This window comes from Bacillus rossius, chromosome 18 (genome assembly GCF_032445375.1).
Source record: "Bacillus rossius redtenbacheri isolate Brsri chromosome 18, Brsri_v3, whole genome shotgun sequence".
In the NCBI taxonomy this organism is placed as follows: Eukaryota; Metazoa; Arthropoda; class Insecta; order Phasmatodea; family Bacillidae; genus Bacillus; species Bacillus rossius.
The window spans coordinates 22,563,847-22,579,634 of NC_086345.1; the positions used below are offsets into that span (position 1 = coordinate 22,563,847).

The 15,788-nt window shown below is 38.3% G+C and overlaps 1 protein-coding gene across 1 annotated transcript in view; it reads right to left on the reverse strand.

The window, feature by feature from the left end:
- LOC134541062 (ATP-sensitive inward rectifier potassium channel 11-like) overlaps positions 1-8,454 on the reverse strand; it is a 34,619-nt gene extending 26,165 nt beyond the window's left edge. Inside the window, exons 1-2 of the mRNA XM_063384205.1 lie at positions 8,358-8,454; positions 7,281-7,473 (exon numbers count right to left, since the gene is read on the reverse strand). Of these exons, the coding sequence (XP_063240275.1) occupies positions 7,281-7,396 (116 nt within the window). The 5' untranslated portion in view covers positions 7,397-7,473; positions 8,358-8,454. The remainder of the gene's footprint in view (positions 1-7,280; positions 7,474-8,357) is intronic.
- Between the last annotated feature and the right edge of the window lie 7,334 nt (positions 8,455-15,788).

Consider the following 15,788-nt stretch of genomic DNA (forward strand, 5'->3'; position numbering starts at 1 on the left):
CAGACTGGTTTTATTGAAATAGAATTTAAAACAAACTGCAAAATGATACCAAAAATACGCGCATGATACGGCCCGAGTGTTAAGAAAAATAATGTAAAAAACACATCCGTAAAAGGCAGAGCAAATACATTACGGTGTCGAAGTGGGTATTTTGTAGAAACAAAAACAATTTTATTAATCGTAATAGCTCTGTTTTATTTGACGCAATATTTTACGTAAAGGCTTGGTTTTCATACAAACACGAATTGAAACACGAGTTAAAAATATTTCGGTGTAACCCCCAATAATAGGTTACTAGAATAAGCGCAAAAAATAAACACTTAAATATTAGAAAATAATGTTTATATAAAATTTTGATTTTTATCACAAATATTAAATTACGTATCAATATCTGCATTAACATATTATAAAATGATTACTTCTAAACTGCCCGCAATTACTGAAAAAAATATGTTCAAAGATATAATTTAAAAATTACTACAAAAATACACCAATTGAAAATTACTGAAAAAAAAATTGGTTGTCTGTAACGTCGGTTTACGGACGATAGTTTAACATGACAACGTCATAACAAAACATTGATGAAATTATTGCATACTTTTATGAATAAAATTGAATCATTTTTATTGAATTATCACTATTAAGTACGGGTACAAAGAAGGAGTGAAATGAAATCTACAATTTAATTGATAAATTTACTTTTATTTGCACTCATTAATTCAAATATGTTTATTAATTTAACTAAGAGATTATTTTAACTATAACTTTTATACATGTTTGCTATTTAACTTCTTCCAATCTGTATTATTCTGTTAAGGATAGGACGATGATAGGAAAAGTAGGAAACGAATGGGAGTGTATCAAGTTTAATGTGACTCGAAGAAGTCAAATCGATGGTTGTTCCAATCGAGTGGAAGAGAGATAGATGCGGCGCAAGCGTACAATAAGCGTAACGGGACACTTTTTCGAGCGGCGTTCATCGATTTATTAGACGTTGTCACGTCAAAATAATTAATCTACCAAAGTCCTATACAAAGCGCTGGGGGAGTGCGTGAATCTCTCATGTTTGAGTAACTAGTTTACTTCTTGAAGTATAAACTTGAAGAAAAAAAAAATTCCAAACCAAGTTTGTATTCGCCCACTGAGGTGCACGCAAAACAAACGGAGATTCTGGCCCACCGCAAAGTCACGTAGCAAAGAATTCTAGTTTATCCAAACCAACACCATCTACAATCATATCAGCTGTACTCACCATTTCTCTCGTCGCTGCAGCAGAAACACTCGTGGCTAATCTCAAAGCAAAGGCATTTAAAAATTTCTTCGTGCCTTTTTTAAATAAATTATGTCCTGGCCTGTCCCCGAAAGCCGAACAAACGTGCTCGAGGCTCAACGTGTCTGATTCGAAGTCCCGTGAAAAGTTCTGCACCGCGCCCGGGCATGGCCTGTACACTCCAACAGTCGCGGGCCCATTTGACTCCCCGCGCGCGCGACGCTACAACAAGGTCTCGCCTCGGCTAGCAGCGGACTCCAAATGTCTCGTCACTTCGCCACAAACACACACTCGCCAACGTCTTTATTTACAGGGCAGCCAACTCACACTTCTTACTGCCAACTGTCACGTAAACTCTCTACACGAGGAAACTGCGCAACTCCCCAGCGATACGATACAATTAAAAACCACAAGAATCCATTAAAAAAGGCTAGGATAAATAACTTTCAATTAAAAACTAAACTAACAATTAAATATAACATTTATTTATTTAAAAAATATTCAAACAAAGATAAAGCCTTTTTTAATATTAAAAAAAAAAACAGGTTTCAAAGGCAAAACCGTATTTTGGCCAGAGACCTGGCCACAAATTCTTGTTTATTCCCCCCCCCCCCCCCCACTTCTTGAAGTTATGGTTAGTCATATAAATTTAATTATTTTTTCCTTTTTTGGTTGGAAATTGCCCATTAACGAACTGGAGTGAGATTTGCACTACTAGATTTTATGCATCAGTTTGGAAGAGATTTGTAAAAAATTGCAGCAGTTATCGTGTCCAAAAAATTGTGGTATAAAAATAAATATATACTCGCTTTCGCTCGTTGGGGGCTTAGCCCCCAAACCCATAAATGAGGCCTGTAGCTGTATATTTAGCGGGATAACACACATTTGTGTGTTTTACTTATTAATTAAAATGATTTATTTACACATTTATATGACAGATGGTGTCGTTATATTTGGCAAGAACATAGTGATTAAATTTGATGTTTGTAGGTGCCGCGGAAACAACAGAATTTTTTTAATATGTTAAAAAATACAAAATTTAGTTTTACAACAGATTTTTTTAATACTGATGAAGCTACAATATTTTTCGATATGACATAAATTATAGATCTCATTAAGTTTGATATGGCAACCCATAAGTTAAGGATGAAATATGCTTTGAGACATTCGTGAAGAAATTAGAAAGGTTTCACTGGATCTAAGATTGGTTGTAACTAAGGTATTACTGACTTAGATTTGCTAAGTCACGAGAAAGACACTTTAGATATGACTGGTAATTTTTTACAATGGTTATAAACGATGGAAAGTAGCAATTACAACGTTTAAGTTCTACTGCTTTTATTAGCGTTTACACATTTTCATTGCATTTCGATATGCGTCGCTGTATTTATATATTTCTGAAATTTCCCCCCCAGTTAATATGTTGTTACTGGCTTATAGTATTAATGCTTAAAAAAATATGTATCTTAAGTCAAAATGACCTAATTGCGCTAAACACTATATGTTGTTTCCAGATTAAAAAAAAACAACCTGGGTTCATGTTCATTCTACTAGAGGTAAGGAAATAATTTTTTTTTTCATTTGGCAAAAGGTGACATTTTAGTTAAAATGTTAAAATTATTTTACTAAATGAAGTTATATGTGCTGTCATTATTTTGGTCTTCATCCTTAAAAAGCTAACTGACAATCTTGGAATCACAATTTTAGAATCTGAATGTACAAATTGAATGACAAAGTTAGGGCTACAGCCATAAATAGTTTTTAGAGTTCTGCAATCACATTGACGTATCAGAAAAATAACTGTAATATATTTAAATAAAAAAACTGAACATTTTTTTTAAAAAATAGTTTTGGAAAACTACCAGTGTGAATTTTAGGGAGTGTGGTTTCAGCTTAGATACTTGATGTTTAACAACCAAAACGTAAATCAATAAGGTGGTATTTTTTCGAACACTGCTTTTAACATCACGTAAAGGTTACTCATTTTCATGAAACATGCAGTGGGATGCGAATTGTTTAACATTTTAGTGTGCTGAACTTCCACCATTTATATTCCTGATATTCTTTAGTTAAGAATTTCGGTAAGTATTAAAACAAATAGATAAAATAAATGGTGACACAATTGTATTTTATGAGCGTTCTTCGTTGAACATTCCGTGAATTTGTATTAATTTTTAACAGTGAATGCCTCAAACAGATGAAAAATTTTGGTCTGGTATCTTTAAATTATAGAAAAATTTGTGATTATTATTAGCATTCTTTCGTTTACTATGCACATGTTTCCAAAATTTCTTCTACACTTTGGAATACTTGTAAACGTCACACAGTTTCCCATACCTTCAGGAGTGGGACGTTCGATGGTGGAGAACGGGAGGTCGTTAAGAGTGGGACTCTCGATGGTTGTTTAAGTAACGCTAGAGAGATACATTTTCGTTATCTTTATATTTAAAGTTCAAGCAAATCTGAATTTTTTTTTTCGTGTCACTTTATGGCGATTGAACAGTTGGTGTCAGTATTTTTATAGTGATAAAGCTGTATACAAAGCTGAGGGCGTCAGGACGTTAATCCACCAACGACGGTAGGATACCATTGCCAGGTTTATATAAAACATGGACGCTAAGGTTATACGTTTTATATTGTACATTGACACGTTAAACAGAACATTGTTTTATTTTTTAAAACAATAATGAAATAAATATATATTTCAAAATTACCTGTAAGTCTCTGTTATTTAAGAAGTGATTTAATAATTTTTCAACATGAGAATGTATATAAAACAATTTTAAAAACTTCAAATCTAAATTTTATCTTATTTTATTTTTATTTTATTTTATAATTATTAACCAAAACCAATTTTATAATTTTTTTTTTCAGATTGCTGACTTCAAATTAGCATTGAAGTGCTTTGTTTTCAAAACTACTCTCACGTAAAGCAAATATTCAATAATTTATTTGATGTAAAGTAATTAAAGAATTTGTTATTCAGAATACTTGAGATAGCACACATTGTGTGTTTTTATAAAAATATTAATAAAAAAGGAATGTCATAATTTTTTTATTTTAGAAAAATATTTTTGCAAAACTCCGTTCCCCCGGAGAAACCCCCGGAATGGCCACCGCATGGGGAGCCCAAGAAAAGAAACGGGCTCCCCATTTGGAAGCCACCTGGTAGGTTTTTTTCTGTTCCACCCACCGTTTCTTTGGTAGCCTGACTTGTTGCAAGGGATTGTATTCCTACCAGAGAAAATGCCACCATTTTGTCTGGGCAATCCGCCTTGGAGGAGCCTGGGCGCGAACCCGGGTCCTACAAGTCACAAGGCAGGCGCTCTACCCCAGAACCAGAGTGGTAGAGCGAACTCGAGAACTGTAGTCGAGGTTGATAAGGAAGCAATGACGAACACACGCCGTTGCGGGATATTTTTATGTCGCAGAAATCCAAGACCAAACGTAAAACATGTGTACTATGTATGGAACGCAGAAAACAAGTCAACAACGTAACTAGAAAAGAAAAATGCGGGATTCCAAGAAATGAGCCGTCAGTAAAATAAGCATAAAATATAAAATGACCTAGATACCATAGTTTAGTTACATACAATTTTTATGCCGTAACAATTTTTTATATTTTTAATACCAATGCGTGTTGTAATTTCTGCAATGTTCACCAAAGCATTATATACATACATAATGGTCCGCCATCTTATTGGAATTTCTGTGCAATCCATCACATATGGCAGAACCGAGGTTACACATTTACGTCCCATGCACGAAATTCCGAAATGTCGCACACCGAAAGCTAAGATGTTACGCATCAAAAAAGTTTTACGCGTGAAATTTTTTCCGCTAACGAGATGTTTGCAAAAACGCGCGGGAATTCTATCTGATGAAGTTTTAGGCAGGGTTTTTAAACTATACGCACTAGTTGCAAGACGCCACCAACCACACACACTAAAAAGTTTTTGTAGCTACATAAGGAATTCGTTTACACACAAATTCTAAACTGATCGTTCAGCCTAGTGGCTAAGGCCTTTATTTTACAACCTTAGCATGTGAAACAGCTTCCCCCGAATCGAAACCAACCCACTGCGATAAAGATTTTTTATGAATATTTTTCAAAAAGTTAATATTAAATACAGCTACAAGACGACCTAAATCCTTAATGGCTGTCGCCAACTGCCATAATAAAATCAACATACAAGAGTATTTATCATTTGTGATTTGGTAAAAAGCTATACTTTGTAGTTTTACAAGTGATATTATTGGCAACTCAGTTTCCAAGTATTTTCATTGTAGACTTAATTTTTTTTCAATGTATCTACAACTTTAAATTGTAAAACAGCAGAAAACAAATTCTTTCATCGGGTTTATTTTGGTAATTCGTATTTATCTTGAAAAAAAAAAAAACAAACAAAAAACAATAACTGACAATAATTTGATTAAAGAGTGTTATTTTTTCTCTCTCACTTATGAGAAAGTTTGACAAGTGGAAACGTGATGTGCATAATTAAAGAAAAACAAAATATTGGCCGCATATGCACATAACGTCTGCGTATTTTAAAGTTTTCGGAACACTTTACTTCAAATACGGAAGGCGAAATAGCACGCCAATGCTTGCGTTGCGTTTTGTTTTGTTTTGTTTTGTTTTGCTTATTGTGGAGTTTATAAAAATACTTTATTATTTACAACAAAATTATTGTTCAACACCAACTTTTTTTTACCAGCCTTGGGAAATAACTTTAGACCATAACTCGTGTAGAGGTTTTCCACTTATTCTGTCGTGACAAACCTGCAGTCGAATACATGTTAATGTATGTGTATGTATATATGTAATTATAAACACATACATACACATCCATAACTCAACGTCAAGCCTATAAGAGTTGGTATGCCATTGATTCAGTTATAAATCAATAAAACCAAAAGTAAAAAAAAGGTCCTATTTTTCAAGTTGCAGGCATTTTTTCAAAAGTTTTTTTTTAAATTCCCATTCTGCACCTAAAAAAAAAAACAAAAAAAAAACGATACTTTGACCAAACGTTTTATTCTACGCAATCATAAGAAACCCTACTTTTCATAACAATTTAAATGGAATCGAACATGCCCTACGTTTGGAAAAAATTGAAGATTTAAGTGGTGAAAAATTTAATCGGGTAAAATAGAATATTCACGATGTAAAAAAAAATTTACTGACTTATAAAGTTATTAAAAATTGCCTATTTGAAGCACATAACTTTAAGAATTTTTTTTTACAGTATGAAATAGTAAAATTTAACTGAACAAATATTATTGTCCGTACAAGTCTTCCAAACATATTTTTTTTCTTAAAAGTTTAGCATATTAAATTAAATTTTGAATTGTTATAAAAAATAGGGTCATGTACGATTGCGTAATAATAATTACACCCACTGTATCTAATAATTTGCGCTGGTTGGAGATTTAAAAACTAAAAAAAAAAGCCTATATCGAATACGTAACATTTTAGATTTTGGTATACTTACATCCTTGAAGTTTGTTTTGAACAACATTTTTTTGCTGTAAACAGTTGGCTGCGTCATTTTCCCTGAGACTTGTCAGCAACTGCTGGCGCCTACATCACACTGGGACCCCTCAAAACACCCGGTGGAGGTCCTATCCAAACCTCTGGGGCTTGGGATGTATGACATGGGGGGGGGGGGGGGGGAGACTACGGGGACGCACCACAACGCCGAAATGCCAAATTGACCACAACGCCGAAATACACTAACGCCGAAAAATGTCATTGCAGGACTGCCACAAAGGTTAGGTTAGGTTAGACTAGGTTAGGTTAGGTTAGGTTAGGTTAGGTTAGGTAAGGTTAGGTTTGATTGTGGTATTTCGGCGTGAAGGTACATTTAAGAAACACACACACAAATTCGTTCAGTTGTTATTTCGTGCGTTGTGGTACACAGCAGTTTTCTAGCTGTCGGCGGTGTGGTCAATTTTGACATTCGGCGGTGTGGTACAGTCGCCGTTGCGGTGACGACCCGGAGGCTACCTGCAGGAGCGGATGCTGAGCGACGAGCAGGTGAAGTGACCGGACGAGTGAGGCCTCAGCAGCCCGCGGGAGTCATCCGTGCCGACCCCGCCGGCGGCGGTGCAGAGGCGACCCATGGTCTCTCGCCGCGAGACACGCGCGAGCGCGCTCTGTCTGTCCTGACGACCGCGGACAACTCCTCCTCTTCTTCTTCCTGGCTCGCGATAACGACGATAAACTTCCCCCCCCTCCTCTATCTCTCTCCCTTCCCTACTTATCACCATGGGCGTCGCAACCGGTGGGGGGACGGGGGGGGGGACACGTCCCCGTACCCCCCCACCCCAATAATAAAAGTCTTCAATTTCGTCCCCTCCAATAATATATTTAGTTTCGTAGTTATATTAAAAAATATTTTTTTTTCTGTGATACAACCCACATGTTGCGCATGGTGCACATTTAGTCCGATCGTGGTAATGTGAGCACTTTTTTAATTCGGATCTTCGTGTAAAATAAAAATCAGGTCCGATACCGAATACAGATATGTTAACTGTGCTTCTACAAATTTGTTCTCTGAAAATATTTTTTTATAAAAAATAAATGATATATTGCAACCAACTATAATTAGAATATTTAGGAAAGAAAAATGCCTAAAAACCACCTTTTTGCACCTTCAAACACCAAATTTTCCCGGAGGAGGACCACCGGCCCCCCCGCTATTTTCCAGGGGATGGATATTCCTCAACAACTAAATAAATTGAAGTCCCCCCAAAAAATATATATCCTTGCGACGCCCATGCTTATCACACACGCACACACGCACCACGGGCAGAAACCCAGAAAACCTAAAACCCTCCTGAAGTAGCTTGGCTTCTGGGTTGTAGCCGCGTCCTTGGCGAATAATTCACCGACGTTTTTCGGTCGACATTTCAGTCGCCATCATCAGGGAGCAGTTACCTACTGAGGCAGGACAACTGGTAAGAACTGATGATGGCGACCGCAATGTCGACCGAAACGTCGGTGAAATTATTCTCCAAGGACGCGGCGGCTACAACCCAGAAGCCAAGCTACTTCAGGCAAAGGCCGTGAAAGCCTGCGAACATTAAAAACCGCCTCATTTTCCCCGGCGATTTAAAGGAACTATGAAGCTAGCTGCGAGGACGTAACTCGAGGAATCCAGAAGGACAATGTTCCTCGTCCGAACTGTTCGACCAGGAAATCGAATCCACTCGAATTTTGGGCGCTTCGATCGCCGAGTGAGGCGTCATTCGTTTTTTATCCGCCGCACACGATTCCAGGAAACATTAAGATCATGGTCTGCGCGTAATCTTTCCCGTGACCTCAGCACTTTATCGCCGTGCTTTATCTGTCGCATTACTGGCGGCGGTAAACCCCGTCAATCCGCCACAGCGCCCACAAGGTCTAGGCTCCTGCTTGCAGCAGCTGTCGAATTGGTCAGCTGCACGCCGTAAGAAAGTACAGTTGCATTAACCGAAACGAAGTGACCGCAACACCCCTATATTATCTTTGTAAGATTTGTGCAATGGGGGTGCATGACTTGATGTAAGCTTTTGGACATACGCCATTGCTAAGCACTTTTTCTGTAGAAGAAAACTAAACTTGATGTAAGTTTTTGAACATACGCCATTGCTAAGAACTTTTTCTGTTGAAGGAAAACTAATAATTAAAATAAATAAATAAAAATACCCAAAAAAAGACAAAAAACACACAAAATTAAGCAAACAATTGCTGTTGTCAACAAGGATATGAACACCACAAAATATTCCGAAACAGGAATATGGTCAACAAGCAAAGAAAACCAAAGAAAAATGTACTAAGAGAACGAAAAAAAAAACCCCACAAATGATGACAACACAAACATATTTTAAAGATAACAAGAAAACTAAAAAATACTCAAAAGACAAAAACACAAATTAAGCAAAAAACTGTCTTTTGGGTATTTTTTAGTTTTCTTATACAGAAAAAAGTGCTTAGATATGGCGTATGTCCAAAAGCTTACATCAAGTCACCCCTAGATTTTTAATATAGGATGAAACACGTTAAGTTTACTGCCTCTCACACGGCTTAATTCGTACACCCTTTGGAGAAAAATATATATCCTTCGTAATCAAGATATATTACAAACACATTTCAGTCGATTGTGCAATTTTGGGTGAGTTTACTTTTAACGATTTTATAGAAAGTAAAGTGTTGAATAAGATACTGTTCTTTGCTCCGACGCATAAGACACTTTCAACCATAAACTTCACCACCGTTTGACGTTCTTTCTGTTGGCAATTCAACACTTAAGATCTAAGATGTGTACAAATTCACATATTTGGGGTAGAAAATGGTTCTGTAAATAAGCGAGGCACTCTTTAAAATTATTTGAACTACTCTCATGAAAAAAAAATGGTTATGGTGACATAGTGTCTTATTCCTCCGAGTTAAGAATCAATAGCTAAATAAATGCATGTAATTTTAAGGTCTTATATACTGGATGAAAAATATTTTTTTCTTTTTTTATAAGACGTCCGTGTCATACTGTTACGAAAGCAGGCAGGACTGCGACGCGCTCCAGGTTCGTAGCCGGCTGGCGGCCACGCACGGCCACTGACGTCACGCGCCAGCCACTAGACGTAAGACATGCCACGTGCGCCTGGCCGGATTACAAGGGTCCTAGCTACCCACCCCCTCCCTCCGCTTCCCCCTGCACTGTCCCGCCACGGGGCTATTGTCACCTTTTAGCGGCCTGGGAATCCCGGACTTACATAGGCCTCCGCGTGGAGTGGCGTGAATAAGCGTCGCTGTTCTGGGTGTTTCGGGCGTCGGGGTCGGTCCCGTGACTTCGCGACACGTCACAGCCGCTCTAGTCAATTCTAGAAGGACGCCACGGGGTATATAAGCGACGACGCCGGCCTCCGCGGGAGTTCCGAAAGTTAACCGCGAGTGAAGGGAAGTTGCGACATCGGCAAAGAGGGTGAGAGACCAACCCCCCCCCCCCCCCGCCCCCTTTTCCAGGCCCTTTCGAGAGCGGCTGTTGAGAAGTACTTTCATCTCGCAAAGAGACGTCAAAATCGGGAAAACAGAAGTTAGAGCTCTGTCCTTGTAAGATGACGGATGTCGCATGGTCTGGTTTATAACCTAATTCATATTTACCCGACATACTCACGCAAATAACTTACGGCCGTGTCTCGACAGAGCCTACCCCATTTTTTTAAAAATTTTTTTCCCAGTGTTTTTAAGAAATTAAAAAAATTATGTAATCAAAACTTTCAGCACTCGTGAGTGACATGCAACATCTAACCTCGGTGGACGAGTCAATTCATGTGATCTCATGTTGCAAATACACTTATTATACGAAAAATCGGACACGATATTTGGCACAGACTACTTTAAAACAATGCCGAGCATGATAAAATACACGCAAAATTGTTTCAACTACATTTATGTACGCGAATGACATTTAGTTTCCACGCCCACCGCCAGAATTCGTTGCCGGAGCAGCTTCGTCGAATATCGGATCCAGGGCCGTATTTACGCGCAGGCTATCCATGGGCCCGCACCACAAATGGGGGCCCGCACCACACGACACGAAAAAAAAATTATACTGCGATGTGGTTCTTCTTATATTCTTAAAATACGCGTCGACATAGTGTCCAGTTGTTTTGTGTGGATCAATTGCGCCGATCTAAACTCTTCTGTGGAAAGCTGATGTATGAGTTGTGTCAGCATTTAGAAATTTTCGATTATTTTAAATTGGTTTTGGTTTCACTTAATTCCTTAACCTCTAAATACTGTTTGGTTAAATTGTCTAGTTTAATGATAAACTAATTTTTTTCAAAATACAAAAATGATCAAAAATATGAGTTTTGTAGGTCAATTAAAATAAACTACCCACCCAGACCCTGGCAAGAGGCACTGGAAGGGGATACTCAATATACCCCCTCCCCCCCACTCTTCCCCTTAGAGAGGGCCCGCACCACAGAATCGGCCTAGGGGCCCACAGGCAGTAAATCCGGCCCTGATCGAATCCATTCGATTTGCAGACCGAAATTTTTAAAACTATACAACGGAAACGGCTCCGATGAAACCTGGTGTTCGACAGTGGATTAATAAAACGGCCAACACTGTATGGTTTTTCCTTTCGGCTTTGTGAACCGTGATTGTTACACACATCCGTTCCTCGGCTTCCGTCGCACTCGAGATGTTACTCCCGCGAAACATCCGCACGCCGAGAGCTGAAATGTTTGCACACACATCAAATCTTTACGTCTTCCGAGACTCGGCCAGTCTTGAGCGCTGTGAGGGAAGTGACAGTTTCATTCCCCAGGGAGGGAGACGGTAAGTGGGGGTAGTAAAAAGGGGTGGTGGTAAGGGGGTTGTAAAGGGGTAGGGGGTGGGTGAGGAACAGAGTTTCTCGACCAATTTATTCCCTCTACCTTCCCCTTTAAACTTGTATAAACACTATTAACACTCTTGCACCCCGCGGGCCTTATATACGTCGAGAAAACCGTTCTATTTTTTTTTTAAAACCTTTCGTCCCCCACGCTTTTTATTTTCCCGCGACTGAGGGTAACGAGGGTGGGATGACTGGTGGTGGTTTTTCCCCCACCCCCCTTAAAGCCGTTCCGTTTCAACCCCCTTTCTTTCTTCCCCTCCTCCTTGCACCCCCTTTATTTTGGGGGTCGTCTCATCTCCTCCTATTTTCTTCCGCCGTCTCATTTACTGCCGGGACGATATTTGCAAGACTTTACCTTTCATATTTCGCCGCGCGGCGGGAAAGAAGGATAAAAAGAAAATGGAGCCCGACGAACGTACACCCCTTCTTCTTTTTCCTTTACCCCCTCGCGTAATGCGTAATGGGCCTGCGAGGTTTGGAAAAAAAATGGGGGGGGGGGGATGTATGTGTGAGTTGCAAAGGAAAAAAAAAAGAGGGGGGAAGGGGAGTAAACGAGGAGAGAAACGAATGAAGATAAGAACAAATTTCAAGGAAGGGAGGAATGCTTAAGGGGAATACAGAGAGAGAGAGAGAGAGAGAGAGAGAGTGATTCACCGGAACCTTGCAATGCTTGGAGGTAAAAAAAAAAAAACTGGCGCTATGCAGCGTAGAAATAACTAAAAACGCGCGAGGGAAAGAGAGAGAGATACAGAAATAAGGCGCTCCTCATAACGAAGATAGGGTGTGTTTGTAAGGAAGTGGGGGGGGGGGGGGGGGGAAAGGGTGACACACCAGGAAATTCAAAAAGCTTTATTTACTGAAGCAGTAAAATACGCTACATACCGAAATATAAATTACGCAAGAGTACAACGTACATGCATAGGTCACGGGGGTAAGCTTATCCGTGTGCAAAACCGCTGAATTTATTGCTTCGAACCTGGCGAACATTTCTTCTCTCTCTCTCTCTCTCTCTCTACGTTCCCCCCCCCTCCCCTTTAACCCCCCCCCCCCCCAAAAAAATCTCGCTGCCTAACTTCCTGGCCGATATTCACTAGACGACCCGCTGCTATGGAATCCTCGTGAGGCAAAAATATTGATCCGCAAAAAAAAAGAACCTAATTGAGATGAAATAAAAGTCTTTATTTGAATCGAATTTAGAATGATACGAATGTTTGAACTGTAACAAAATGAATCAAAGGAAAAAAAAAAAGGGGGATTGTCTGTAAAGTCGGTTAACGGACGATAATTTTACGTGATAACGTCATAAGAAAACATTGGTGAAAAATTGCATACTTTTTAATTTTCAAATATTATTTACAGTTCTTGCAAATTTAATTTAAATAATTTGTTTAAATATAATCACGAACATTTAGTTATAGAAATAAACTGAAATAAAATCAATGTCAATAAATTGTTAATTTGAAATGACGAAATTGTACCAATAAATACAATTTTTTTTAAATTGTTGCTTTTTAAAAAGCCCACCTTAACCTGTTTGATATTATAGATTATCTCGCACGGTGGTTGGCCGGTTCTTGCACGCTCGGCTCAGGCGGAACGTGACAATGAGTCATGCTTTTTCGAGCTTGCAGCCGGCGTTATTCGATTTATAAAAAAAAAGTAGTTGCGAGGTCCGTCCTACAACGCAGACGGATCTCAGGAGTGTCTACAATAGCACGCAGGCGGAGACGCACCCGTACGTGTCAGCTCTTACGTTTACGTAGCGCCGTGCGACCAATGGGAGCAGAGTACTTGGCTGCGATGGCGGCCATGTTTGTTCTTGTTCTAAATACGTTGAAAATTGTTTCAAGCACAGGAATATCTAATGTTATATTATTACTTTGTCGTTTAATTTTTATTTATATATGTGAATTCTGCCGCGAAAATTACTCTAAGAATATTAAACAAATGTTTTAAGTTTTAAATTGTTATATTCTTTGAAATTTTACTTAATTTTAAACTTTATGCTAATATTGTTATTTATTTGATATCGGACCGTATTTGTAAATGGTTTTAGTTTTCTTGGTTATTGTTATTACTTATGTTAACTAAGTTACATAAGTTTTGTTTTATTATCACAATGCATGTATCTTGTGAAAATTTGTGTGGTTGAGTAGTAGAATACGCCATAAATTTATGTCAATAAATCAAAATAATTATTAGGTGAGAGTTAGCCATATTTCACTATATTTCTTAATAATAATTAAATAAAATATATTACAAAATAACGTTTTTAAAACTGACTAAAAAGTAGAAAATAATTTCTCTAGCCCCGGAAAGATTTATAACCCCATACATAGTCCTAACCCCATAAAGATTATTCTAAAAATAGGTGATTGTTGATTTCAAACACCTATAAATGAACTTGTAAGTTTTAAAACAAAAAAAAAGTATGTATCGATAACAGTAAGGAGTTTAGGGATCAGCTGTCGTTGAGAAAACTCGCACAAAAATGCGCACAATTTGCTGTGCAATAAATTCTTTTTGTGAACTATTCTTGCATCAATTATCTATTACAGTTCATATCATTTGCAGTGTATTAAACTTGTTAGTGAAGTTATTCATGCATCGACTGTCAATTGCATGCGTCCCGCATCAAAGCTAACCATGAAATCTGTTGGCTGAAGCAATAGTTGCTTGAGAATCGAAATGAAATGCGCAGAATTTTTTATGTGGTATCGCTCTTCACCAAAGAATATGTCCCAGAAACCCTTCAAATTCTCTTCACACACATGAGAGAAGACAACATGAGCAGAGACATAGTGAAGTTCACAGAAATCTGTGTTTCTTTCGCTTTATTCTCGTTCAAGGGGCAACAGAACATAAAAAGTCATGAAGATATACAAGTCTACCAATGAAAACCCAAGGGAAAAACATATTGACATGCTAGAAACTATTTACTAGTTATTTTATAAGTTTGTGATTTATAAATGTTTGCCGAGTTCAGTAGAGGCAAAATAAGCTGGAAATGGACGGTACGATTCAGCTAAAGATATTTCCATATGTGTGTCACTTGCAGCGTGTGCTAACAAAAATAAACGTTTTTACGTTTTGTATTTCTTCAAACGACCTTCTTTCTCTGTGCTATATTTGTACGTAGCAAGCAATGAAATCCATTAGGGGTTTCGTGGGGGCCAAGGTATAGGATTCTTAAGATTGTGCTAATGTTGAATAATGGGAAAAAGAATAAAAGAGCAAACATTTTTTTTTAAATCTAGCTTCATAAAAAAAATTGGAAAAAAAAAATTGCGTTGTTGGAGAAGCGAGAAAATATTTCCTACCCCTCCCCCCCCTCTCAAGCACCCATTGTCACGAGAAATATAGCCGCGAATCGAAAAAAAAAAATAGTTCCGGAGCGATAACTGATGTTGCTTCCCCTCCACAAATCTTCCTATTTTCTTCGAGAAAGCACGCGGCCAGATTCCGCTAGCTTCCGCCAGTGAAAAACACATTCTGAGTATTTTCTTTTTCTTCTCTCTAACCCCCCCCCCCCCCCCCATGACCGAAGGCTGTAGTGGTGGCTTCGCGGTTGTTCTGGTCCGGAGACAGTGTTCGATGCCAACCGTGGAAGCAGCACTTTTTATTGTGCGGCGCAAATAGTGCACCGTTATTTACGACGCTGGAACTTGCACTTCACTCGTGTGTTGCTTTGAAGCCGTTCGCATAGACCGCGCGGTCAGGAGACACGCTCTGACGTAGTTGAAGACATTTTTCAACCTCCTCGTCGCCATATTGTTCCGCCCAAAGTCACCATCAATAAATAAAGGTCACTTTATTCTTTCGGTCGGAACATTTAACTTCGTTTAATAGTGTGACTAACCCTGTTACTTTAACGGAGGATTAATATTTTCTTTTTAGTTTTAACCATCATTAATTTATTTTCATTTCATCTATGTTAGTTATTGATTATCACACATATGTACATAATGAGCGTAACAGGACACAGCGTAACGGTACAATGCGCGTTACGGGACACTTTTTCGTGCGTGCAGCCGGCGTTCATCGATTTATTAGACGTTGTCACGTCAAAATGCAATAACGCAGTGAATATTGTCATTAAAAAAAACACGATTACATGTCTGCAAGGAATA